Source organism: Haliaeetus leucocephalus, unplaced genomic scaffold (genome assembly GCF_000737465.1).
Source record: "Haliaeetus leucocephalus isolate CR32 unplaced genomic scaffold, Haliaeetus_leucocephalus-4.0 Scaffold206, whole genome shotgun sequence".
Classification (NCBI taxonomy): domain Eukaryota; kingdom Metazoa; phylum Chordata; class Aves; order Accipitriformes; family Accipitridae; genus Haliaeetus; species Haliaeetus leucocephalus.
In genome coordinates this window covers 12,719,940-12,746,781 of record NW_010972642.1, presented here as the reverse complement: position 1 = coordinate 12,746,781, position 26,842 = coordinate 12,719,940, and the positions used below count along the sequence as shown (strand labels likewise).

The 26,842-nt window shown below is 41.1% G+C and overlaps 1 protein-coding gene across 3 annotated transcripts in view; it reads left to right on the top strand.

Annotated features, from left to right (window-relative positions):
• NFYB (nuclear transcription factor Y, beta) overlaps positions 1 to 18,415 on the top strand; it is a 19,255-nt gene extending 840 nt beyond the window's left edge. For 2 of the 3 annotated variants that reach the window (XM_010566317.1, XM_010566318.1), the window contains exons 2-7: positions 8,874 to 8,967; positions 9,464 to 9,594; positions 11,430 to 11,627; positions 13,706 to 13,787; positions 16,864 to 16,943; positions 17,153 to 18,415. In XM_010566317.1, the coding sequence (XP_010564619.1) occupies positions 8,874 to 8,967; positions 9,464 to 9,594; positions 11,430 to 11,627; positions 13,706 to 13,787; positions 16,864 to 16,943; positions 17,153 to 17,185 (618 nt within the window). In that variant the 3' untranslated portion in view covers positions 17,186 to 18,415. Of the gene's footprint in view, positions 1 to 5,698; positions 5,841 to 8,873; positions 8,968 to 9,463; positions 9,595 to 11,429; positions 11,628 to 13,705; positions 13,788 to 16,863; positions 16,944 to 17,152 lie in introns of those variants that run through there. The other variant, XM_010566316.1, reaches the window with a different exon arrangement.
• The last annotated feature ends 8,427 nt before the right edge of the window (positions 18,416 to 26,842 follow it).

Below are 26,842 nucleotides of genomic sequence, written 5' to 3'. Positions count from 1 at the left end.
GGCGGCCGCGCGTCGCCGTTCGCGGGCGGAGGGGGCTCCGCTCTCTTTTGTTTTTTGCCCGGCCAGCGCCTCCGCCCGCCGAGCCCCCTCCCCTCGCCGCGGGAGAGAGGGGCCGAGGCCCCGCCGCGCTTCTGGGGGGCCCCCACCACGCCCACGGCCCCTCACCGGGCCGGGAGCCGGGCAGCGGGGCGAGAGCGGCCCGGCCTCCCCGCTGCTGCCGCCGTTGTTGTCGAGACCGAAATTTCCTTGAAGGTCTGGCGGCCCGCGTTTTTTTGCAGGGATAAGGAGTGTAGGGCGAGGCCCCGGGATGCGGTGAGAGGAGCCGGGTGACAGCCCGGTGCGGGTACGGCGGTTTCGGGGAGGGAATAACGGGCAGTGGTCTGCAGGAGGGCCGCTCCCCCCCTCCGCGGGCACGGGAGGCTGCTGCCTTCCGCCAGAAGTCACAGCCAAGGTGGTTGACAATAAAGTTGCTGAATAACTGGGGATGTGCCCTGGTGCTCAGTGTGAAAACGAGGGGCCGCGATAGACAAGGTGTCTACGGGACAGGTGCAGGCCGGGCGCGGGGAAGACTTTGAGGCCGTCTGTGTCGATAGGAAGGTTTTCCCCCTCGTGCCCCTGCGCTGGCTGCTGTTGCATCATTGAAGGGCACGAAGTGAGATCGATCGGCTGGCACAGCCGAGCAGCATCGGCGGCTTGTCCCTAACACGCACGGCAGGTAGGAGAGAGACGGGACTCTGCCGTTCTCCGTGTCTGCACACGCTGTTGTGTGTTTGGCGAGAGTTCTTGGGCGTACCTGGGTGTGCCAGCCGCTGCTCCATCCAGAAATTATGTAGTTGGCGATCCTGAAGAATATCGTGTAGGTTAGTCGCAGGCAATCATACTGGAAAATAAAAAAAAAAAATCCATGTGTTCTAGTAATATTTCTGCAGCTCTTAAGATACACTGGTTAAAGAAACCTTCCTAGGTCCTGCTGCAATCCTGCAGCAATAGAAAATCAGTCAACTTCTAGCTTTTACCAATTTCTTCAAGGCTTAACCAAAAATATTTTGTTCTGCAAAGAGTTGTCATGTAAAAGCTACCTGGTGTTCTTGGGTTGCTTTTGGGAGGGCAAAATAATTGATGACCCGAACATTTCTAGGCAGTGAAGGATGTAGAAATCTGGATTTCAGCCCTTGAATGGGCTCTCTTACATGTAGTAAGCTTTGCCTGTCTCACTGACAGATGGAAGTTATTGTCAATTTAAAAAAAATAAAATTGCAGCTTTCTCAAAAGAAGCTCAGGCGAAGTAGTGAAAAGCAAAATGGAAGGAGCCGCTTTGGGCATTATTCACAGTCTTGGCTTTAATTGGCTTGCAGAAATGGAGAAACGGTGTGTATGCATAATTGTTAGCATAGCGTTCCTAAACAATACGCTTAGTGATTACTTTTTTTTTTTACTTTACTTGTGTGGCGTGGCCTATGGCGTGATAGTTATAATGTTAAGGGAGGATCCATCTGTAATTCTCTGGGAGACCCAAGATGGTTTAATCTGAATCATTATTTATGAGGTCTGCATGAGTTGCTTGTACACTGCATTGAGCGGGTGATTATATATGGTCTTGGCTGCTAGCATTTACAGCTATGACATTATATTTGAAAGAAGTCAAGAATACTGGATGTTACTCTTTAGACTTTAATATTTGACAATTACAGCAGTTCAAAGGTTAATGGATAACCTCTTATTTGTGGTAATAATTACATGAAGGGAGGCAGTGTACAGAAATTGAATGAAAAAGATTGTTCAAGATACTGTGAAGATACGAAACATACTATGAAACTTTTCAAGTCAGTTATCTTGTTTGTCAACATTTAAAAAGGGCTTGCAAGGCTCTTCCTTTAGTGCTTTCAAATGCAAATCTCTAGTGTTGCTTCACCTTTAAAATTTTGCTTAGGAAGAAACTTGACTTTTCAGTACTGAGTTTTGCAATAGTACTTTAGAGAAACACGGTGTTTGGAAATTGATGTTTTACTGGCAGGATGCTTGTAAAAAGTGCAAAACATGACTCTATATATACGCATACTAAACAATGTGTAAACAATATTGGTAGAATAAAAGGAAGTGTCAGCAAATTTGATACTTTTGACTGAAAATACTGGCCTGGTCTGAACTAGCTTTGTAAAACTCTTACTTGCCTTATTGCTTGAAAGGAATAAGCTTCTTGGCACCCTTGAGGTACTACTGCAATGAAGGAAAAGCATAACCAACTTACAGCTGTTATCAAACTTGAAAAAGGCAGGATTTGTGGACTGCTGCTTTAATAAACAGATAAGCTTAGTTTTTCACAACAAAAAATGCTAGAAAAGCATAAAAGAACTTAATGTGGAAAGGTAATATGGGGCTTTCAGTCAGTGTTACAGGAGGAAGGAGGTGCTGGTGCAGTCTGTTCAGCACCGCTGCCCTCTTCCAGCATCTGCAAAAGCAGCAAAACTGCCTCGGTTCATCTCGTTTTTTTTCCCCTCCAGCTTCTCTCTTTTACTGCCAAAAAAGAGAAGGCATGGAAACTGAATTTCTCCTGCTTGCTCCATATCACTGATCCACTCCTACTTGATGTAAAAATATATGCATTGTTAGTCCACCCATATGTATTGCAGCTAACCATGCTTGTGAACAGTTAGCCAGCCTAGTAAGGAGCCACCACATAACTCTAGCACAGCTGGATCCCTCTGGAAGGGACTTGTGGCCGGTGACATCAGGGCTCCTAAGATGAGCCATAACGTTGATAATATGGTATGTGGAGGGGGAAGGTGAAAAGGCCCTATCTGGATTTCATAAAGGAAAGGTTTCTTCCCCATGGTCCAAGGGAAGGAGCCTGGTACAGCCTAGATGCTAACGAGCCTTAGTGACGCTGTCAGGTCCTCTCAGCATCAGTCTGCTTCTCCTAATGTTATTCTGTTGTGGGGGAAAACACTGAATGTGAGAGATAAGAGGAGCCCAAGATGGAGAGAGACAGTGCAGCATCTGTTTGTGTTCTAGGCACATGCTAAGGGGTTTTAACTTTACATTTTTGTGGATCTGCTGGAATGATGGCCCGTGAGTGGATTTACCAGTCGGTGTTTCTTGATGCAGGAGACACTGCTTTGCTGCCACGTGAAAATTCAGTGGGAAATTAGGTTCTCCAGAAGTCATTGAAAAATAAAAGGAAATTAAAAATGTATTTTCAATTAAAAATTCTTTCTGTATTTCTGTTTAGGAGCAGCAGCTGCTGTTACTGCTTTACAGCTTTACATCTCTTGTGATAAGGTGTGGTGGCAAAATTAATCTAAAATGACTGATGTGGTTCCTACCTGCAGTTTTAGTTATTTCTGTCCTGCTTCTATGGCAGGGACAACTCTGTGTGGAAAGTGTACCAAGTGCTTCAGTTCATTGCATATCATTTTCTGCTGTCCCTCTTGTAGGGTAGCAGTTTGGGGAGACAGAGTGGATAAATACCATGTGTGGTATTTAAATCGCAAGAGGCCTTTGGTTTCCCTGCAAGAGACCAGTTTTGCAAATCATTGCCAGATAACTTCCCCATTCTGAAGACAAAATCTTGTTTCTTTGATTCTATTTTTGCCTTTTATACTGATCTAAGTTTTAGACCCTCTCCTAGGTGCTAAAAGGTCAGGGCTTGCATTCTTCTTTAGTTGTCGTTTAGCTGAGCCACTGATACTGCTCTCTTAAGAGAGCTCTTAAGATTAAACAGGATGCAAGATTACTTTGAGATACTGAGGTTTTATTAATTCAGTATAGATGTATTGTAGGAGCAGTCTGAGTTTTGGGCAGCTGACAGGAGCATATATTTTTTAGCATCCTCCAGAAAACTTTCTGCCAGATGTCAGTGTAAACCTGTATGTTCATTCACTTCCATCTTATTACTGAATTTTCTTTGATGCCCTTGATCTGAAATGGTTCTCTTTTAACATATTTCTCAGGTTAATTTCCCTGGATCCATTAATTTGTATATTCCTAGTAATATTCTTTTTCATTAAAAATAAAAAAAAAAACCAAACAGAAAACCACCACCAGAAAACTTCGTGCTGCTGCTCTGTATTCAGATGCTTTTTGCAGTGTATCACTGAATGTTTGGGTTGAGTGTCCTGTACTGACTTGGGTTTCTCTCCCTCGTTGTTGATAAAAATCAGATGGTGGCATGGTCACTTCAGAGGCTGACATGTCGCTTCTGATATGCTTAGTTCTCAAGTCTTGATTCAGTCAATATGTGTATGCATGCATGGAGGAGCTTCAGTGTTTTCCTAGCACTAAAGGCTGAGGATAATGTACAACATGCAGTAAGTGCTTCTTGAAGTTGTGTGCAGTATGTGCTACTAGACCAGTGTGTTGGAAGCCCTCCTCCCTAGCCACACAGGTATAGAGGACACTGTAAGGTATTAAAAGACATTGTAGTGTCTGCATGCTGAAACTGCCATGCAGATGGGATACATAGTCTCCAAATAGGTGCTTTAAAGAAAGTTGTAACAGTTCCAGGGGCTAGAGCAAAATAGGAGAAGAGCGTTCTCACCCATCTGAACCTTTTAGGATTAGTTCTCCCAGGATTCTGCCTGTTCATGAAATTTGGCATCTACTTCCATCCAAAGAAGTAGCTCTTCCTACAAAACATACCAGCATAAGAACTCTTGTCCGTTTAGTCTCCCAGTGACTCCAGTTACTGTATTTACTGTAGGCAGGGTGTTGTTTCTATGCTGCATTGGACTGCTGCCTTTTTAGAGTAACTTGGGGGACACTGAGGGTTTAGTTTGTTTTGTGTATTTGTTGTTTTGTTGGGGTTTTTTTTGTTTAAAGGGGGGGATTAATTATCAACAGTGTATTGAGAGCAGTCTTTTCTCATTTTCTGAGCATTGTGTTGTATGTATTACAGAGCTTGTGCTGAGCTCACAATCAGATATGTGGTGATTGACTTAAGTTTTGAACATCTGAAATTAAAACCGTAATACTTCAATGTCTAACTGTGTTCATTATGAGATGACTGGAATAGCAGTGGCCACGTTTTTCAGCAGGGTCATGTTTGTGTCATCCATCGGGCTCAAAGAAATACTAGTGGGGTGACTAGATGGTATATTAATTACAGTTGCTATATTCAGATGCCTAGATCTAGATTTGAGTTAAATGACAAATCTGACTGAAATTCTTCATCAGACTTGCTTGGATTGAAGTAGTGTGTAGAGATGCTGCTCCTTTTCTCACCATGAGGCCAGCCAAGCTGTGGAAGAGGCTCACAGGGTGGCTGGGCAGGCTCTGTCCATGAAGGTCTTCAAGATGTGGCTGGATAAAGCCCCGGGTGACCTGCTCTGAGCTTGGAGCTGACCCTGCTTTGAGCAGGGGTTGGACTAGAGACCTCCCGAGGCCCCTTCCAACCTGAATTATCCTGTGATCCTGGATTAGGACCTGGTTATGCTAAGTGTTATGCAGAAGGGCGTTACGCTGTCTGTAATCCCCTGCCCCGAGGTTGTCCTGGCAGCTAAAAATCTTTCTTAAAGTAATACCCACAGAAGTAATTTCAGTTGATGCTAAGCTGTCAGTGCCTGTTTTCTTTATCTGAGACTGATCTGCCTTTTTCTTTTGCAAGCCTTTTCCTGTCAATTTTGCTAATTGCTATTTTAGATTCATTATGTTGATAAGCTTCCACTCAAATTCTCACTAATGGTGAAGTAATACATACTGTAAGTAGATATGGAAAAGTGCACACAGAAAAGAATAAAAGCAAAGAATAGTACCTTGCTGATGCATTAGTCTAATATGGCCAAAACTGTCTACAGATGCAGCAGAGGTTTAAAAGAGATTCAAGCAGGAGTTGTCTTTTGAAGGTGAGCTGATCTAATGAAAGCAAGATGATTTCTTAAATAATATTGCTGGGTCTTGGCAATAAAGATTCAGATGGGGTAGGCTGCAGGACAGGTGAGCAGAAACTAGTGAATTATCACATCACTGCAGAAATGTGAAGAATATTGCAATCCTGGAAAAAGGAAAGTTTTAGAAGATATGTTTCAGAGAAGACTGAGAAAGGAGAGGGGAAGAAACATCAAGGCATTTAAAATAGTACTGGGGCTGAATAAACTTAACGTTTAAAGTTCGTGGAGACCCTAATTCTGAGTAAAATTCTAGTAGGGATCAGAGAGCCTAAACTGAGGACAAGACTGCCAGGAAATCCTAACTTAATTTTGGAGGTAGCTTTTGGGATTTACCAGACTGCAGAATGTTAATTGCTTCAAATTGCAGAAGGAAAAGAGAGACAACTCTCTTAATGATGGGTGATGTCGATTTTGGTGGTCTTGACGTGCAGGATTGTGATATCCTTGCACTGTCATTAGAGTGAGCTGAGTAAGCAAACTGGAGACCCTTTGGAAAATTGAAAAGCAAAGTTAAATCTCCCAACAAAGAGTCTGCAAAATGCAGACAAAGTGAATTTACATGAAAGTTGGCACATGGAAAGCTAATGCCTAAAATGCTACCCTTCGTTTGGGCAGAGCTGCTGTCTAAGAAGTGAAACCGTTTTACAAAAGCCCATCAAAAGGGACCAGAAGTGCTTTAAAAAAAGCACATTCTGTACAATGAGGAAGAGGTGGAAGAGTGGGGTTTTTTTCCTCTTAAGCAGCTCCTAAGGCTACATCCAGCTGTTGTAGTATTGCCTTGAATGTGAGCAGCTCTCGGGTTACTTGTGCATCTGTGGCCAAGCGTAGCACTGGACGTTGCCTAAGGGTTTGAAAGCAAACCCCAGCCCTGTGGCAACAGGCAAAGTGCAGATTAGAGGGAGGTTAAGTTGCTCATATTTCTGGGTAGGTATAAAAATAGCACAAGACTGCTTCTCCCTCCCTCTTCAGGCTAATGGTCTGTAAAGAAGTGAGCTGCATGGTCTCACCGGCAATGACCACGCAACCCTTTGGGACAGGGCTTGTTTTCCAAGGACACCAGGGCACCTGGTGTAGGTCGGCGACGGAATGGAGCCAGGTTCTGCCTCCCATGGGGCTGTCTATGTAGCTTGTCAGTAAGGCTGGCTGCTCTCATCAGAAACAGCTGGGCTGGGGAGAGGGTAGGATGGGAAGTGCTGGTCCAGAGAAGGAACAGTATGAAGTGTAGAATGGGAATGGAAGAGCTGATTTTCTAGCAAATGGGTAGATAAGCAAATGCTAACAGAGTTGTTTGATGTTAAATACAGCCAAGAAAATTCAGGGCAAAGGTGAATCTGGTGCTGTGCATCTAAACGTGTTAAAAAATATCTTTGGATTTGTGCGCCTGTGTTGAAAGAGTTTGCATGTGCTGGGAGCCCCTGCTCCCTCCCTAATTTTTGCATTGTTTCCTCTCTCCAAAAGAAGCATTATTAAAGCACATGACTGCAAAAATACCACCCTACATGAGAAAAAGCATGGCAGCTCAATGTTCTGCAAAAGCTTATTTTTAATACACTTTTAAAATGCAATTTTCAAGACACCTGCAACTGGAAAAAAGTCAGGATTGTCCAAAAGTTTTAAAAAGCTGGAAACTTGAATTCGAACTTACATTTGGCACTGATAAAATAGCCCCTTTGAAAGTGCAACCGTTGTCTGCTATGATTTTTTTTTTTGGTAGGACTAAGCTTTCTACTGAGCACCTGCTGACAGTGTTTAAGGAAATTACTTATTCCTGTAAAAAGGCAAAATGTAATATGGTAACAGGTTACATGGGCCAAAGCATTTGCTGTTGCAAGAATGCACATATGTCTGTGTGTTGTGTATGGTGGCAAAACGTGGGTGCAGAAGGCAGCGATGTGTTCTGTTGCTGTTGTGGCAAGTCCTCACTAAAGAGATGTGAACCTCCAAGGGACGTAGGAGGCATCTTCGCCTCTTTCACCTCCGCAGAATGAGGAAGCGCGGTACGTGCGATGTCTCCGAGCGGTGAGACGGCAGGCTGCTGAGGACCCTCTGGGGCACAGCCTCCGTTCGGAGCAGCACTGCGAGACCCCTTGGCTTGTTCACAAAGTCGATTTCCTAGCAAACGTTGAGAATTAGTAGCAAATGGCTGCTGCTGATCTCGGTAGTTTTGCCCCATTTGGAAGGGGGAAGGCAGGCATCTCCCAGACTCCTCCAGCTGAAACGTGGTGGTTGCTTCCCGGGACAAGGGTCCCCAGCCGGGGAGGGAAATGCCGGCTCTTCTGGCTTCCCTCTTTCTCCTGGCATTCAAATTGCCTATTAAACTGTGACCTCATCTCTAAAGCCTCAAGGAGAAGACTTCTTGTTGGCCACCACGTCGGAACATTGTGAGAGGAGCACTGGAGGATGCCCAGAGGAGCGAGGCAGGGCAGGACCAGGGAAAGCGAAGGAAAACGGGACTCGGAAGGCAGCTGGGAGTGACTGGTGCCTCAGGGAGGGTGAGGATGCGGATACAGAGCTGGTCCTGAGGTCTGGCTGGGAGAAGTTTGTTGGTGGGCTAGACAAAAGCTTCTTTGGGAGGGGAGTGATGATGAGTGGAGGATGCACTCTGTGTAACAACTGTAGGTAAAGTCTTCAGCGAGCGTAGGTTTCGAGGGTTGTTCAGAGAAATAGATGCCTTGACCTGTTCTGGTCAGACTTTCATGGGAACAACACAAGGTTGCTTTATATGTGCTGCATGAACCAAATGTTGCTGTGCATGGCCTGTGCCTCCGGCTGAATTTTTGGGGAAGCTTCACAAAACAGTTTCCTTGTTTCCACTGTCAGTAAAGCTCAGTAATGAGAGAAGGGATGCTGTTCTCAAATGACAAAATATTTATGCTTTGTATAAATTGGTCTCATAGTTCTAAGTTGATTAAAGTGCTGTTTGTCAGCCATAGCTGCACTTAATGGTGTAACAAACATACCTGAAAGGTTTCCTTCTTCTGGTTGTAGATGGATGGTGATAGCTCCACAACGGATGCTTCTCAGTTAGGAATTGCTGGAGATTACATTGGTGGCAGTCACTATGTGATACAGCCTCATGATGGTAAGAAACGTTACAGTAAATACTACTTCTGTGTGTGTGTGTATATATATTTCCTTCCAGTTCTTGTATAGTTCTCTGCTATCTTCTCTCAAGCTAAGAATTTGCAATTATTTGTATTCATAATGCCTCATCTGTATAAAGCATTTTTTTCTGCAGTCTGAAGGTGGGGCTTGGATTTTTCAGTGTTGACACAGAGACCTTTGAGGTGATGACAAAAAAAAATTTATGTTCTAGGAAACAATTTGTATTTTGACATGACATTAAGAATGCTTGGTGTTCAGCAGCCATGTACATTTCTGCGCATAATGTGATAAAGATGGTATCGAACAACCATAAAAGTACCCTGGTGTTGCATCTCTTTTTTAATTACTTCTACAGTGTTAGTACACTGTGCTTTCAAAGGTCTTCATCCTTCAGTGTAAGATTTTAAACTGACTTAATTATTGCCTGCTGTCTATCAAATAAATTTTCTGTTAATTTTTCTTTATTTCATTAGACACAGAGGACAGTATGAATGATCACGAAGACACAAATGGCTCAAAAGAGAGTTTTAGAGAACAAGATATATATCTTCCAATTGCAAATGTGGCAAGGATAATGAAAAATGCCATACCCCAAACAGGAAAGGTAATACCCTTGTCTGGTAAAGTGTGTTAATGAGTTTTATTCCTTCCTCTGAGTGAACTTGAGCTGGTAGAACAATGTATTTTTCCAAATGATCCTGGTTTATTGGAGAAAAGCCTTAGAAGAGAAAAGAAAAAAGAAAAAAAAATCTGAGCAGGAGGTGATTGAGACCAAGTCCATTTTTTTTAGGTTTCTGAAAGCTTTTAGCAACTGCCGTAATTAGAGTATCCAGAACAGTGCTCTTCATAGGGCTTTCAGGGCTTTCTTTTTCCAAGATGTGTTCTGTGAAATTGTTGTAACGGGTCAGACTTGGTGACAGTCCCATATCAGTAAGAATATTTTCTATGCAATTCTCTTACAAAATTTAATCTGCTTTTACTGAGGTGCATAAAATTTGGAATAAGTGAACCATTTTGGATGAAATAAAAATCCAGTCCTTATCCTGAAGGAAAGAGAATTGTTAGTCTTCCATCACCGGAATCTTTACATATCCAAATGCCAAAATGACCCAAGAAGTTTGCCTTATACCCTGTTGTAGATAAGGCCAGATATTGAAAGATTTCTTTTATTTCTTACTTCTAAGAATAGACTTTAATCCATTCTGCTGAGCTGGTGATTGTATAAGTGTTTGACAGTTCTACTTGTTTATCTAAAACCTTTGCAGGGCTCCTATTACTTGTTGTTCCTCTGTTGTATTCCAATACAATTCCTGCCCCAGTAACATTTCCTCTAGCTAAAGCTGATGTCTTTTTTTTTTTTTTCTTTTTTTGAGATCACTCTAAATAGAACCAAGACATAATTTACTTGCATCTGCTTGTACTTTCATAGTGTTCAGGGCTTTCTGAAGATCTGGGTGTTACATTTATATCTTTGCTGTGAAAATTTCTTCACTAGTCCATATTGTCATAAATTTTTAGTGATCAAGATGAGATTTTTCTCAAAAATTTAGCATATGGGATGTTGAGCTATCTTGAAATATCAGGGACGTTTTTGTGAAAAACTGCAAGGGAAGCTGCTGGCTGATGAGTACTTCTGAAAATCTCACCCTATGTATCTGAAAATACCAGAGGAACTAGTGAAGATTCTACATACAGTTACTGCTTCATTTTTTTTTTTTTTAAATACAAACAGGTTGTTCTCATGTGAAGAATAAGAATCTTAATTATTATAATCTTTCAGTTGGCTCCTGTCAGCTTCCCAAATAATAATGAGTAATGCTTGCTGTTCTTTTAAGTCAGGTAACTTACTTTTGTCCAGCTGAAAACCATGATGAAATTTACCTATTTCTTTCTTGCCAGGGGCATATGTTTCTTTGTTTGTATTCTCATTTGGAAAATTTACACCAGAATAAGAGAGGCTTGCTGCTAGGTGTATATTTTAGTCCGTGAACTGGTCAGGATAAAAATACTTGTTGCCAAATTTGTGGGAATGTACTACAGTGGAGTTGGAACTGCCAGGTCTATTAAAAGGAAGATGGAAGTGGGCTGTGACATTGCTTACCTACACCTTCTCTTTAAACCTGTTCATTACAAAGTAAGCAATACTGAGATGCATCTGTATGTAAAAGCTTGTACAGAACATAGTTATGACTGCAGGAGATCCTGGCAGTTTGCTGTGCTGCTTGAAATAGTAAAACTTAGATTAAAATTGTGTTGCAGCTGTGCTTACATAGAGCAGTGATGACATCCAGTGGTTCCCTCATATATAGGTGTTGCCTAAATGGCTATTATCATCAGGTTTTGCGATGTTTCCTTTATTACCTAGTGTATTCTTTGGTTGGTTTTTTTTTTTAATCCTGTGTCTTGATAAATCATTTTATTTTACTTTTTCCTTACTAGATTGCTAAGGATGCAAAGGAATGTGTGCAAGAGTGTGTAAGTGAATTCATCAGCTTTATAACGTCAGAAGCAAGTGAGAGGTGTCACCAAGAGAAAAGAAAGACCATCAATGGAGAAGATATTCTCTTTGCCATGTCTACCTTAGGGTTTGATAGCTATGTTGAACCTTTGAAGTTATACCTCCAAAAATTCAGAGAGGTCAGTATCTACTTCAGTATTTCCTCATTTATTTAACCTGGTTGTGTTTATCCTTAGCTCCCCATCATTGTAATTGTATAATGGATAACTTGCACAGTATCTCACAGCTATTGTCAGGGACTAATGTAATGTTTAAAAGCATTCCAGAGGATATAAAGAGGAAAAAAGAGTAAGTAAGCATTTTGATTAGACTTGCTGATTCAAAGTAGTTAAAGCTTTCAACTGAATAAATTCTCCAATATATTGCTGGTAGTAAATCACTCTGTTCTTTAAAGGTGCCTATTAAGAATACTTAATTCAATCTTTGGGTTCAATCAATAAAACTGTACTAGACTGCATCCTCTGAGGAACTAGCCTAATGCTTATTGTTTGTCTGGGCTTCAGAACTGCAAAAGAAAAAGTTGTTTTTATCATGTCAGAATAATGATTCACATGGAAGCCTATCTGCTTCAATGTTGTTTTTTTTAAATCTGTTTTTTTTTTACCCTGTCTCTGAATTTGCTTTTGATGCACAGTACATGCTAGGTATGTGATCCAAGCATTTTAATTTATCCCTTCTGTAGCAGAAAGTGACTTTTTTTTTTTTTCCATTCAGTAGTTTAAACTTTTTGAAAAACAAGTTGCTTCTGCTTGGTTTTTTTTGTTCTGGTCTGCCCCCCACCTATCTGTCTGAAGACCAAAGAGACTTATGCTTGCCTGCTTGCTTCTTTAGTTTGGTGTTCTTATACCTCAGAATACCAGATTTAACCAAACAAATCAAAGGTATTTTTATCCAGTGACTTCTCTTCCTCATAGTCCTGAATGAAGAAGTTGTTCAGGATTAAAGCAATCCTGGGAAAAAAATCAAAACAATTTAAAAAAAAATTTTTTTTTTTTAATGTTAATCTCTCTGTTGGTATGGCTACTGGGTTTTGCTGGCATGAGTGAAGCGGGTATGTCTAAATTGGCAGTGCTGTAGATAGAGATGCTCTTCAGACTTTCTTTGTTCTGTAAACCTAAGATTTTAATTAATGGGGTGAGACTCGCTAATGATATTTAATTTGCTGATAGCACTTGAAGCTTCGCCTTCCCAGAAAGTCATTTTCTGTGATGAGTAACAGAAGGTGTAATCTAAAAGTTGAAGTACTGCTGTATGCCATCGTTTTCGAGTTCTGCGTAGCAGTTGCGTGTGCCGTCAAACTGCTGTATGTGCTTTAATTAAAAATGCAAGTAGTGCCTAACTAGTTTTAGTACTTCTGGAGAAGTCTGAAGTGTGTCTATGCTTCTTTCATTCTGAAGTGACCATTTTTGCAGATACATATGCTGTGGTAGCAGAGTAGTGGGACTGGGTTTTAATTGGAGGGATTGGATGGTTTTGCTCATCAGTTTTAAACCTCCATTCCAGCTAGTTCTGTCCTCAGGGTACTGTATATAGTGAAATATTTCTGTTTTGTAGCTTAGTATTTAGTCTACATCAAACAGTTGCAGAGAATACTTTTTACACCTATTTTATTTTCTTACATGTTCTTATGTAATAGTGCAGAGCATCAAACTTCATACTTGTAAAACTGCATGCAGATGACTGAGAGCCTTGGCTTTCTGTGCTGATATCCTTTCTGGCTGTAGTCCTTGATGCAGGAAAAGAAATCCAATATCTTGGTTTTAAATGTCAACTCTTAGCTATATGATGATGGCACTTGTGTGTAGTTGGTAAGCAGATGTTCCACATTCTCAGTAATTCTGAGATTCTGTGATTTCTTGTAAATATTCTTAACTGCTGCTTCTGGATTACTGCAGATCTTTGACTTTTTGCAGAAGGTGAAAGCCTTTCTTAGAATTACACAATCCTAGTTTGCAGAGTTTTTGTTTCTAAGGAGTACGGCTAAGATGAAAATCATCCTTCACATATTCTTGTACTATGCACGTTCTTAAATCTCATAGAGTTTTACAGGTCTTGGATTTCAAACTTCAGATGCTGCACAGTGACTCTTCTGCAAGCTCTAAACTTTGGCTAGAGCTCGTGGGTCTTGAAACAATCTCAAACCAACTGTACTCTAATAGAAATTCTTCCTTTTCTTTTTTTTTCTTTTCCTCTCCAGGCAATGAAAGGAGAAAAGGGAATTGGGGGAACAGTTACAACTGGAGATGGTCTAAGTGAGGAGCTCACAGAGGAAGCATTTAGTAAGTAATGCTTTTTAATTTATTATATTATTACTATGGCTTTTCTAAAAATAGCACTTCCTTTAGACATCAGAATTCTTAACTTGAGGAATACATCTTGGACTGGCCACATGTTACACCTGTGATCCATAGAGATTCTCATTTGAAATGTCTGGAGGATAACCTCTGCTCAGATAAACTCCTCCCAGTCAGTAGAATTTATGGTCAGAATGAGGTAATATAACGATAAATGATAACACTCTAATAGCTAATGTCAACCGTGGAAGATTTTTAAATGCATACATTAGTGCTAGTATTTTTCTCTACACTTAAACATAGATTGTAATGAAAGGTGCAAACTTTTTTCCTTACCCCCCCAGTAGCTACGTATTAGGCCACATTCGTTCTACTTGCAAGACTGTTGGGGAACAAGTAAAATAAACTCGACTCAATGACTTGAGGAGCTCGTCTTTGAGAAATGAGCCAGAGAAGAACATCATCATATAATTCTGAAGTGCTTAATATTTCTTACATTCAAAAAAATGCACAGATTGGCAACTAAAAGGTGTAGGGCAAGCAGCAGTGTATGCATTCACTGTAGTTTTTCTTCCTTATACTGTGAATTAAAGGCTGACAGTTGTTGGGCCTTTGTGTTGGTTTTGTTGATGCTGGATTCTTGCATGTAGTCTTCACCTCAGCTTTTAAATATTATGGGCTGATAATCTTGAAGCTGATAAAAGAAGAATTAGGAGGCACAGCTCTAGTCATATCTACTGACGAGATTTAGTTTTTCAAGTATCCAAGTCTTCTGTTTAAAATCACTGGTAAACTACTGAACTAGCAAAAATTCAAAGCCTGAGGACTGAAATGACCTACTCAGGGTCTGAAACACGCTTTGCTCCCAGTATGATGACTTTGGCTATACAGATCAGTACAGAGACTCTTTGGGTCTCTCCTAGCCTGGAAGATAAGGTCATAAAACTGGCTGGAAATTAAGCATCTAAACCTCAATATTGCAGGGGACTTATAGAAAGCTTTTTTTTTTTTTAATATGACTATTTTAATTTTATAGTTAAAGATCAGGCAGTGCAAATAGTAAACTTTTATCTATACTCACTCAAATGTAATAGCTCTGTTGGTTCAGAAGTAGCAAGACACTAGCACAACTATAGGCCCAACTTACTTACGTTGGGTATGTTGCTAATGGTTTCTAGATTGCAGGTGTTGGGAGTCTGTCCAGCTTGGAAGCTTGTCAAATCAATATATAGAAATTGTTCCAAAAGCTGTATTTTGTGTATATTCTGATTTGCATTTCAAGCCTGTAAACTGCAGCTCAAGAGTTGAGGGAGAATATATAGTTGGAAACTCCTGATTGTGTCTGCATCCAACATCTTGTTTTGTATGGGCAAAGAGTCAAATTCACAAAGGGTTTCTCCTCTGGATGCTCATGCTCTGCTTAGCCTGAGTACAATGCCTGCCAGAAAATGGAAACCAGAAAAAACAAATCCCCTTATCTCTGTGGATTCTCTGTCCCCTTCCCAAATTTGATACTGTCTCTGTTAAACAGCAGAAGGCTGAATATCTGCTCCTAGTCACTTGTTCAAGTATCTCAGGCTTGGGAACCTCAGGGTGCTCGATGAAATAAGCCTTAATTTGCTGTGATTTGAAAAGAGCAACTTTGGAAGTGAATATTAAGTCTCGGCAGGATGCAAAGAAGATGTTGCAGCAGTAGAAGAAGGAGGAAAAGATTTTTTTTTCTGTAAAATAACTGAGCGTGTCAAGTGCTACAGGTATTTCTTTCCATAGGGGCAGCTATAGATCTAATCAGAACGATGGTCTTTCTGCAGGAGTAGCAGTTAATAGCTGTGCTGCTGTGGCATAACCCTTAGCTCTTTGTCTTAGCCTAATGCCAGGGCTGGGTAGGAGGCTTGGCATTAAAATGTGTTGGATGTGGAACATGCGATGAAAGGGCAGTAAAATTTTGGACCTGCCAGAGCCACTTCTCACTGTGATCTTAATGCATCTCTTAACTTGCAACTTAAGTATTTGAAAATTAGTACCATGAAGGCGGGGGGGGAAACTAACCCAACCAAAAACTCAATTAAAAAACTCCCACGTGTCAGCTTTCAGATGACAGCTGTTAGGATTATACTGTGTTTTCAGAATTTTTTTTAATGGGTTATACATTTTATTTATACACAGTAACAGCCATACTTCAGAAACAAAAAAGCCCCATTGTTTGTCTCCTAGCGGAGACTGTTATGCTACAGCGACTTAACTTACAACTTAAGAGTTTGGCTGCTTTGCTTCCAAGTAGCAGTTGTAACATAGCTACTCTGAATGTCACATTATTGTAAAGGTTTATCTTAGAGCATCACTCCCTCTGTTTTCTCTCTAAATCTCAGAAGTAAGTACTTTTTACTCCACTCATTGACCTCCTCCGCCCTCCATGAAATTCAGAGCTCTTGTGCGTACCCTGAATGGTGTGCTGAAGTCAATCAGTGTAAAGTCAGGCTCTGGCAGTGCCTTTTTTTTTGTCATTGACCATCTCTGTTCATCTCTGCTGCCTTCCACGGGGCTTCCACATTATGGAGTCCCTGACGGATCCTGTTTTATAAAGCAGCGCAACGATTTCATTGAGTTCCTCACACATGTGTACGCTCAAGTGCTAACCTTATGTCTAAACAACCAGAATTCTCCAGGTTTCTTGGGACATTGAATGCTGGAGATGGCTTTTTCAATGGTCGAGTTGGCAAACTCTGCTCCATTTGCCATGTACAGCTGTGTATGTTCTGCTTCAGATTATGTACAGGGGAAGAACAAGGTGCACTTTCTTTTAGATTATCTGATGCAAAATTAAGTTGAATTTTGTTTCTTAAGTGTTTCTTCTTAATGGGAATAAAATTGCTTACTTGTAACACTCAGTGACAAGTGTGTCTGTATGCAGTGTAGGATGGTAGGTGTCAGGAGAGGAATGGCTCTGGAGTCCTGGAGTGGACCACAATTAAAGGTTATTTAATGGTGACAGCCATGTCAAACGAGGCTCTGTGTGTCCTGCAGTTCCTGTCTAACTTTCTTAAAATGCTCTTTCTTTCAGCTAACCAGTTGCCAGCAGGCTTAATAACTACAGATGGCCAACAGCAGAATGTTATGGTCTACACAACATCGTATCAACAGGTACTGTATCCCGTCCCATACTCTCCCTTCTGCTGCTAAAATTCAAACGCTAATTCAGCTGCCCTGTTGTGAAAGATGAGAACGAATTTTATGTAGTCCTTTGGTGGTGGGTGTCGTGACATTCCAACACTGACAATTCAAGGCTGCTAGCTGCGATGCAGTTTCAGGAAAGGTGCATTTGAATGTAACCTTGCATTTTCTTTCTCTAGATCTCTGGTGTTCAACAAATCCAGTTCTCATGATTTGAAGAAAACTTTGTATCTGGGAACACAAGACGGAAAAGCTGTGCAACTCTAATGAAGAGGCAGTTTTAATGACTGGTGAAGAGATTTATCTCTTTGTATATTAAATAGCTGTAATGTAGCTACCAGAAGCTTGACTAATTGAGGTGTGAGTTCTGACTCAAATCTTTTTCATGATGATTTTAAAAAAAAATTGGATTTTAAAGGTATTAAAGTATTTTTGTTTTGTACAAGAGTTTGTTGCTCTGTATAACTCCTGTATGCATTGTATATTGCAATTTATTACTGTCAGAGATTTGTAGACAGTTTCTTATTTTCATATTGAATCATGTTACTTTTGTAATTCAGGTAAACAGCTGGGTTAATTCATGTTTACCCTTTGAATAAAATTGTAAGGGTAAAGTTCATTTTTGAATGCAAGTTGCCTTTATTATAAAGATTGAGTTGGTCTTGGTTATGTAACTTGTCTTGCATGACAACCTCAACTAACTTTACATGTCAGCATATTTATTGAAGTTTTGAAAGGGACTTTTTCCTCATGAAACTAGCAGTTCAAAAGAACTGCTACAACTGTTTTTTTATGTAACTTCAGAATTAAAATTTAATCAAAAACAACCAGTGCTCTACTACATTTAGAGATTTAGAGCTTATCAACAGTGTTGAAAACACTGACTGTGTGCGATGCAGGTCTTAATTTTTTTTTTTTTTGTTGCATTAACTCTCCTTAGACTTCCTTTGATATATATTTAAGGTAGTCTTTGTGCTACTGAAATAACTCTTCCTTTTTATGTATGGTTTTTAGAATCCAAAACTTAGAAATTCAAAGGTAGTGAGGGTGGGGGGGATTTTATAGTCCTTGTGGTAAAAGATCTCATTTTAACTTTTTACTGAAATGTTTTAAGGTTTCCTGTGAGACTGTGGGAACTCAAATGTGTTTAGCGACTTTCTGTGTACAGGCTGCGTGTGTGTGTGTATGTGTGTGTGCGCGAGCGAGTGAAACTTGAACGAGTGATACAAATCTGAAGTGGAAGACAGACTTCTAGTTTGCTGTCTCTTTCCTGGTTTTGCAATAAATTCTACCTAGGTAATGTAGTTCTGTATATTTAGTGAGCTGTTCTTAGTAACATTGCTGTTTCTTTAATAATCGGGTGGGTAATTTTGTTAGATGCAATGTCTTAGCCTGTTAGGATGGGGGTGGTGGTTTTAGTAATATATCTTATTCAGACTGAATTTTGGGACCTTTGATATTTTTACTGTTTGCAGTGGACTGAAATGTAATATAATAATTATCTTTCCACATACCTGTCATTAATTTAAGCAAACCACACCTTGAATCTGTTGCCATATAATTTCTTGCTGGTTTTGTCTTTAAAAAAAAAAAAAGTAACAATTTAATATTGGGAAAATACCTTAAACTAAGATATCCCAGAAACCTGAAATAGCCAGTTCTTTGCTAAACAAAAATTTTATGTATGTGCAGATTTGAACAGTGTTTCTTACAAATCAGCATCATGCTGGCAGAGCCTCTGGAGGCAATCCAGTGTATCTGGACGGATGTTCTGGGTTTTGTGGCAGTCTGTCATTCTTCAGCAGTTATGACTGAACAAATGGAGTTTTTCATTAAATGTAAAAATGAATAACACAATCCCTACACGAGCCCCTTCTGTTTGTATTCCATTTATTTCAGACCGTCATACCCTGTTCTTGATGTTCCCAGATTCGCAATGGAAAAAACTGTAGCCTCAGCTAAGGAGAAGCTAAGAGAGGTTTGGCAGTTGGATGTGCAGAAAGGGGGCTGAGGTCATCAGTCACATTTGCTTGAAACTAGCTATGTTTTTCAGGCTGCCATCTCTTCTGTGAGTTTAGGTTCAAGTGTTTGGAGTTTGTGGTGAGCAAAGGAGCTGATACTGCTTTGTTTTTTTTTCTTTCTCCTCGCCCTCACTCCAGGAATAGAACTGCAACCAACTTGCTCATTCACTTCCTGAAAATACACATGTAGAAGTAATAGTACAACACTTTGGTTGATCTCTGAAACCATTCACCTAATAAAGTTTGCAGGGTAATCTAGTGCTGGTGAAGCAAATGTGGTCTGAGGAAATACTTGCCTAATTTATATTAGCAGTAGCACAACCACTGTGGAGTCTCCATTTTTGTTTAAGAACTGATATGTGTTTTCATGTTTCTGTTTGTAAGTACTCAAAGTTTAAAAGTAGCTTAGACCCAAACCAAGAGTGACCATTCCTGCTGTATCCCATCTGTTTCTACAAAACTGCTGTGTTTGGTTCTCTGACTGTTTTGTTTGAACTAACAAAGCCCCAGATTGAGCTTGAGACAGCTGTGGCAGCCTATGCAAAAACTTGGAGAAAGGCTGCTGGAAATAGCGGTGATGTTCAAAGATCTTCTTCCAAGAATGGTGACGTTTTTTAGGTGTCTTTCCATGACACAAGCAAATTTTATTGCATTAATTTTTTTAATGAATTTCTATGTGACTTGATGCTTCTGATCTTTCTTTATAGAGTGCTCATGTTGTCTTTAAAAGCACAGAAACACTGTTATCTCTAGCCAAAATGCAGTTCTGAGAAAAGCTAATTTAGATGGCATTCTTTTACATCTCATTTTCATTACAGGCTTAATGGGAGCTGAGGCTCTGCCTTTACCAGTCTTGTTGATGTATGTACGCATCTTTACTATTTTATTTATTCCTCTGTTCTGATCTCTACTGAACACTAAAATACATGGCTGGATGGTGTAGCCAGAACACAGATGGAGTTGTGGCATGAGGCGGTACATCCTAAATATCTACTGACCCATGCTTATCTGCCTGTAGCTGAAAATCAGTCTGAATTATGTGGGCTATACTTTAAATAGCAGTCTTCCTTGAACTGCTCCCTGGATACACTGTGCATCATGTCAGATTAGTAGATGGTCCCTATCGCAGAGTTTCAAGATGATGCTCATTAACGTGTTGTAATGATAGATAGGTGATGTCTCTCTTGCCTTTGGCAGGAGAGGAAGCATATGGGCGACTGCACGCATACAGGAGATTCCTCAATACAAAGCAACATGGAGAGCAAAGGGGAAAGCCAAGGGCTAGTATTTTCCCCAGCACCTTGCTGTCATGATAAGAGCTGGCAGTAGCCTTGCTTATAGCTATACAATTCTTCATTTTGCAGAGCCTTGAATGTGATTAATGCTCTAGCTAAGTCACGTAGACTTGCTGCTTCAGTTATATTTACAGTGATAAGACAACTTGCTTTTAAGTCACTGCATTCCCAAATGGTGCAGGCTAGACTTTTTTCAGGTTTGATTTGTACTAAGTAGAAGAAAGGAAGCTTTTCACTTAAGTTGAAGTGAATTTTCTTCTGTTTAGAAATGAAGAAACCCCACCTGTACATAGATTCTAAGATGAATAATGCTATAGGGAAACTATATTTTATATAGGGCCCAAGCAGTTCTACAGGAAGAAGTTAAACATTGATACTGTGGACAATGGTTACTCTTATATTCCTGTTTCAGGCTGGTTTGGTGAAAAGAGCAGTGGTGAAAGGATGCCTTTTGGCTGTGGTACACTTTAAGACATGTACCTAGTTGAAAACATGGACTAATGTCTCCTCTTTGAAAATGAGATGGTGTTCTGGCATAATCATTCACACTTCCACCCTTTAAAAGGCTGAAAAAATTATACTTAAGCAACTGAATATCGATCTGTTTACCTATTGATTTGTGAAATTGGCATGATAATGGACTGCAAGATCACCTCTGACCCTCAGTTTGTAAAAATTTAATGGAAAGCTCTCTAGAAACTCGGTGCCAGTTCAGCTTGCACTGACATCCAAAGCCAAGTGCTCTTGGGAGTGAGGGTGGTTTACCCCTATGCACAACGGTTTCCAAATTGGTGCCAGCTGTGCTGAGTTTATTAAATTGCAGTCTCCAAGTATGGCTGTGGAGGCAGGGAGAGAGGTGAGGCAGTGCACAGCAGCCTGGAGGGAGTCAGCTACACTGGTTTAGGAAATCTTCCAGGCAAATTGCCAGGGTCATTTGCTGGAATATCTTATTGCAGCACACTGGGCCAGAGGATCCATTTATCGGGAGCAACAGCACCTGATTTGCTTTTGTATGAAAGAAAACTATTGAAGGTTTAAATCTGTTGGGCAGAGGAGCATCCTTCAGGCTGCTAATCTAATCTGTGTGTGCCTAATACTTAATGTGGCCCAGCCTGTACGGTATTAGAGACAGCAGCTGACTTTTAGGACAGAGCTGCCTGAAAGGGTTTGGTTTCTGGCTAACAAACCACAGTTAATACATGGCTCAGTGCTCAGGCCCAGAAGGCACATCGACAACAGCACATTGCAAACAAAGATTTAGCAGCAGTTTCCTCCCGGTCAGATTCAGCCCAGGTTTTTGGTCCTTTGCAGGGTTGCAGACCACTTTTCTCCAGAAATCACTGGGTGCAGCGTGAGTCCTCCCCTGCCATTGGGGTAAAGGTGACTAAAGCACTTTCCCGCTACCCCTGAACTGTTATCAGTGTGCACAATAAAAGGACAAAAAAGGGTTGTTTACAACCTAAAGCAGTTCCTTGCCCTGCCTCAGTACACAGGTCTCCCCAAACTGAGGGTAGGGCATGGAGCTAGCCACTGGTTGGAGCTTGCCCAGTGACAACTACAGCAGCAGACTAATTTCTTAGATGTATTTGCTACAGGTGTGTCTTTAGTATGGCAGAAACAAGGCAAAACTACAGAAGACCCTTTTTTAAATCAACAAAATAATTCAGTAAATAAGGGCAGGGAATCTGAAAGGACACAACTGTGATGATGAGAGTATCTCTCACCTGAAAGGAAACAGTAAGCAGGAACAGCAAATAAAAAGCAACTTCCAACAGGACACCTAAGACTCACAGTTCAGATATAAATGCTGTCATTCAAAATACAACTGCAGCTAAAACATGGATGCCATTTTATGCAACAGCAAATTAGGAGGAGTATATAGCATTTTTACTCCTCCCTGCACCCTGTGTGAAGACAAATAGTCAACCCCATCAGCGCTTATCTCCCACCACTGGTGAGAAGCACGTAGCGCAGATGAAGGACTCTGGGAAGCACAGGTTTGCTTCTGCAGCGTCTGACTCCTTGGCCCGGTCATGAAATCCAAACCCACCCAGATGCCCGAGTTCCCTGTGTAATCTAACACATCGGGAAAAGCAACCTGGTGAGCGGGAAGCTGCCTGGAGCCAGCCAGTTGGAAAAGCTAAGTACAGAGGGAGAAGGGAAAGGATCTGAAATCTCACCTCTAGCCAGCTGGAAAGCATTTCTGCTACGGGGAAACAGGCTCCGTCACTTTGGGATGAGAACATGGAGACTGCGGGGTCTGGGGAGGGCTGCATCAGAGGATGAGAGTCTGCTCTTACTCTATTCAAAACCAGCAGCAACGGCCACGTTTTACAAGCCAAGCAGCTGAAACTCATCCAAAACGTCTCCTGAGTGGATGCAGTGAGATCAAGTTCTGTACCCCCCAGAAAAAGAAATACTGACAATAACTGGCATTTTTGTATTATCTGGCGTGGCAGCTCCCACGTTGCTTCAGATGGCTCAGCAGCACCTTTCTACAGCAACTTCATCTTCCTAACCTTCCAATAGCAGCACAAATACAAGAAACTGATATCAGTAACTAATCTTTCAATAATAACTACATAAATAGTCTGCATTTATAATGAAACATTTATGCTATAGCGTCAGTAGGTGACACCTCAATCTGTTGTTAGATTGAAATTTCAAGTCTTTTTTTTTTTCCAAGACAGTTGTTCCTAGGCTTGGAACATTTTCCTTCTAGAGCAGACAGCATATAAAGTCAACATCTAAAAGTCTCCCTACTCAGGCAAAGTGCAATGAAGAAATAATTACAAAGCTGCTACTAAAAAGAAAATATTGGGGTACTTCTTTATGCTGCTCAACAGTTACCAGCTACTACTTGTACCTAATAACTTTTTGTTAAAGGAGAATTATCAGCACTGCATGTAAGAGTGAGGTGGTTATCCTAAAAGGCAGTTAAGAGTCCCTGGCAAAAACCATTTAAATGAGAGAATACAAACAAAAAAAGAGGATGCAAACAAAAACAAGGAACTGGTGGTTTTGAACCTCCTAAGAGGGCACATACCCAGTGTGCCTCTTTTAAAAATCACTTGGAAGTAATTGTATATCAATAACTTCCATCTGTGGATGACAGTATTTTATAATTTAATCAAATACAGAAATAACTCTCTGAACACTACTTACCATTTGGCACACACTGAAATGCTTTGTCTCTTTTTCTCTTTGAAGATACCATATCCAAGCCTTAATTTTCATTTTAAGGAGCTGCTGTACCAACTTAGCAATTATGTCATATATTAAAAGCAGATGCTTGCGAGAGGCAAGAGCCCCCTCAATAAAAAAAATGACAGCAAACTAAGCCCAGCCCCAATTCAGTAGATTTTTTGTTTGTTAGTAGCAGGGCTGTAACTGCAACAAGTAATGTGAAGTACTTCAGGCTTTTGAAGGATTTTGGGAACAGACCAAGGAGCCACTTAGCACCTTTTTAGATGCCAGATTTTCATGACCTAGCATTAGGCACAGCTGGGCCCACTAGCTCAGAGCTCTCTTGGGCCTTCCTCCCATCCCAGCCCTCCTCTTCCTTCCCTGTCTCCCCCCCCATGCAGCCCAGCCCCTCCCTTTCTTCTGCTCTGCTCCTTCTGCCTCTTTGCTCAGCTGATGAGCCCAGCAGAGCAAACTCGTACCATCTCATAGAATCTGAACTTAAACTGCGTGCCTAAAACACATCAGCATCCCTCTGCCTCGTGCCTTCAGGCACGAGTCTCCCGTTATCCCTCCTTCTCTGCGCAGCAATTCCCACTACTGACAATAGCAGCACAGCCAAACGATGGCTTTTGCGCTTGGCGGGGGATGTGCGGGCAAGGACGGCGAGGGAGAAGGGGGCGGAGGGCGCTGGGTCTCCAGCACCAAGCCCCACGGTCCTGGGTACCCACGCTGTTTGCAGCCGAGGCTCTCCCCCGACCCAGGCTGGGGGCTGACACTTGGCCAGAGACTGTTTCCAAGCGGGTTCAACCTCCACCCCTTGGTTTGGGGAAGATGAGGATTCAGCCTCCTGGACCCTTCCCTACCGCTTGTCCTCGGGCCAGGCAACACACCTGGGCTTGGGTTGTGATTTTTATCGTAGCGGTGTTCCCCAGGCCAGGCCTGGGTAAGGCCACAGCAAGGGGCTGCAGGTGCAAGAGAGAACTTCCCTGGCTGAGACCGGACACCGTTCATCCACGCTGGGATCTAGCTGCGTGCCCAGCTCACCCCCACCTGCCCCACAGCACGCTGCGGGGATTTCCTCTCTCTGGAGGAAGCATTGGAGGTGCAGTATCCTAAAGACTCATTCATGGAGAAAGAGGATCCATTTTGAGCTCATCTTTCGACTAACTTTGGAAATTCTAATAAAAGGGATCTCCACTTAGCTTCAGATCAATGGAAAGCACACCAAAATGAAGATTTTGCAACTACTTACAGGAGGAGGAACACATTAACTGCTAACACAATGCCAGCAGTCAGTGCTCCACCCCTGCCCCAGGAATCTGGAAATGCTTCAGTGTCAGAACTGAAAGCCACAGAATAAAAGCCCTGGCCTTTACCTCACTAGAAAATGTTATACAAATACACTAGGAACCAGCTAATGGTATTAAAAAAAAAAAAACAATTCTGAGATGTTTTTAAGGTAAATTCATACAACAAATTCGAGTCTGCCTTAAAGAGAAAATAACTCCTACTTTGAGAATCTTATTAACAGAAAGAAAAAAGCAAAGCACAATGAGGGAATTCTTCACTGATGGTTTAGGTTTCCCCACTTGTTTTCCACTAATGCAAGGATCACAAATAATTGAAAATAAGACAGACGCTTACTCTATTGTAATAGCTCGGAACACAAGGAAGGAATCAATTTGGAGCAGACAGCTTTTAGCAGTTTCTTATGTTAAGTCTCTTAAAGAGCTCTAGAAACAATCCTGTAGACCTTTCAGTTCACTCACTCACTCCCCTGCTCCTAGAAACATGTTATTACTTATTTCCCCAGGAGTTCCCTGTATTCAACTGCCATAGAAGTTTAGCAACTTGCCCTAAGGCTGTGACATTTTGAGCATTTGGACACGCACGTAACTCACACCCTTCCTAGAAGCCTCCTGAGCACGGTAAGTGCTCACTCATATGCCATCTTTTTAACAAACTGTAACAAAGCAATACCAATCGCTGTGTCACTCATTTTGAACAGCAGCAACATAACTGCTGTAAAGACGGGGGAAGCAATTTCTAAATTTAATTTCAGAGGCCGCAACCAGCAAGCTGCACGGCACAAAGGCGTGGAAGGGGGCAGAGTAACGGTGAGAGCACAGTGACTGCAGGAGGAGGTGGGGCGGGGAAATTGGGGAACCTCAACTAAGAAAAAAACCCAAGAAGTAACTTGGCAAATAATTTTTCTGAAAGAGTAATACTCAGTATTACAATGCTTATCATCAAACCGCCCCTCCCCCAAAGACAAATATACTCACTGTCTTCTCTGTATCATCCCCTTTTCTAAAGAAGGACAGAAATTGGAAGTTTGCACATGTACACCTTTGAAAAAGCAGACATACACTTCAGTGTTTACAATGCATTTGATAGGACAACCACTTTATTACAAAGAACAAACAATGCTTCAAAATAAGACCGATCAACTTGAATTGTACAAAATGTCAGTTTCCTTGTAGAGGTCATTAAGTAACAGGCTGTAAGACTAAGTTCACGTCAAATTCGCTATCCTGAAATATCAGATAACAACAGTAATACTTATTTAATCTTCAGAGTTTATGGCATGATCATGTGCTCTACTCCAAACTACATTCAAAAGATATTGCTATAATTACTTTGAAAACACAAAGTGTAGGTTATTGTTCACTTCATTTCCACTTTCACAAGAACATTCTTAAGGTGAAGCTGTAGCAGTGTCTGCCGTTAACTGGCACGACTGTCCTATACTTACACAGTCACAACTTCCCTAAGGAGTTTAGTAAACCTAGACATTTCTACAATATGGATACTGTCATCTGATAGATTTCAGCTTCTGTTACATGTCCTTTAGTGATATATGAAATAAATGGATAACATAGATTCTTGAAGAGCTGATGTCAACAGTCTTCCAAACAAATTTAAAATCAAACAATCAATATTTGTCTGATATCTAGTTGATAGGCAAACAGGTGGGATTTAGACATTATAAATACAGTTCTAAAAAACAGACCACGAAGTGTATTTTACAGCATGTACCACAATTTCATTTGAAAGTAAAACTGTGAGGAACCAAAGATCTGCATATGATCACTATTCAACGTCACCCAGCTTGGACAAAGAAGAGAAAGTGACATCTTATGTCAAGTCAGCTGAAGAAAGCACACTTACAAGGAAATTATACTTTCATTGAAAACGCCACAGTTTTACCCTTTGGTAGTTGTGACATACCCACTGAAAAAGAAATTGTGCAAAGCATGTGAACCTAAGTGCAAAAAAACTCCACCCAGACATACCCAACAGATTTTATTCTTAAATAACAACTCTACAATCACAGCTATCAACCAACAAAATCAAAGCCACAAGT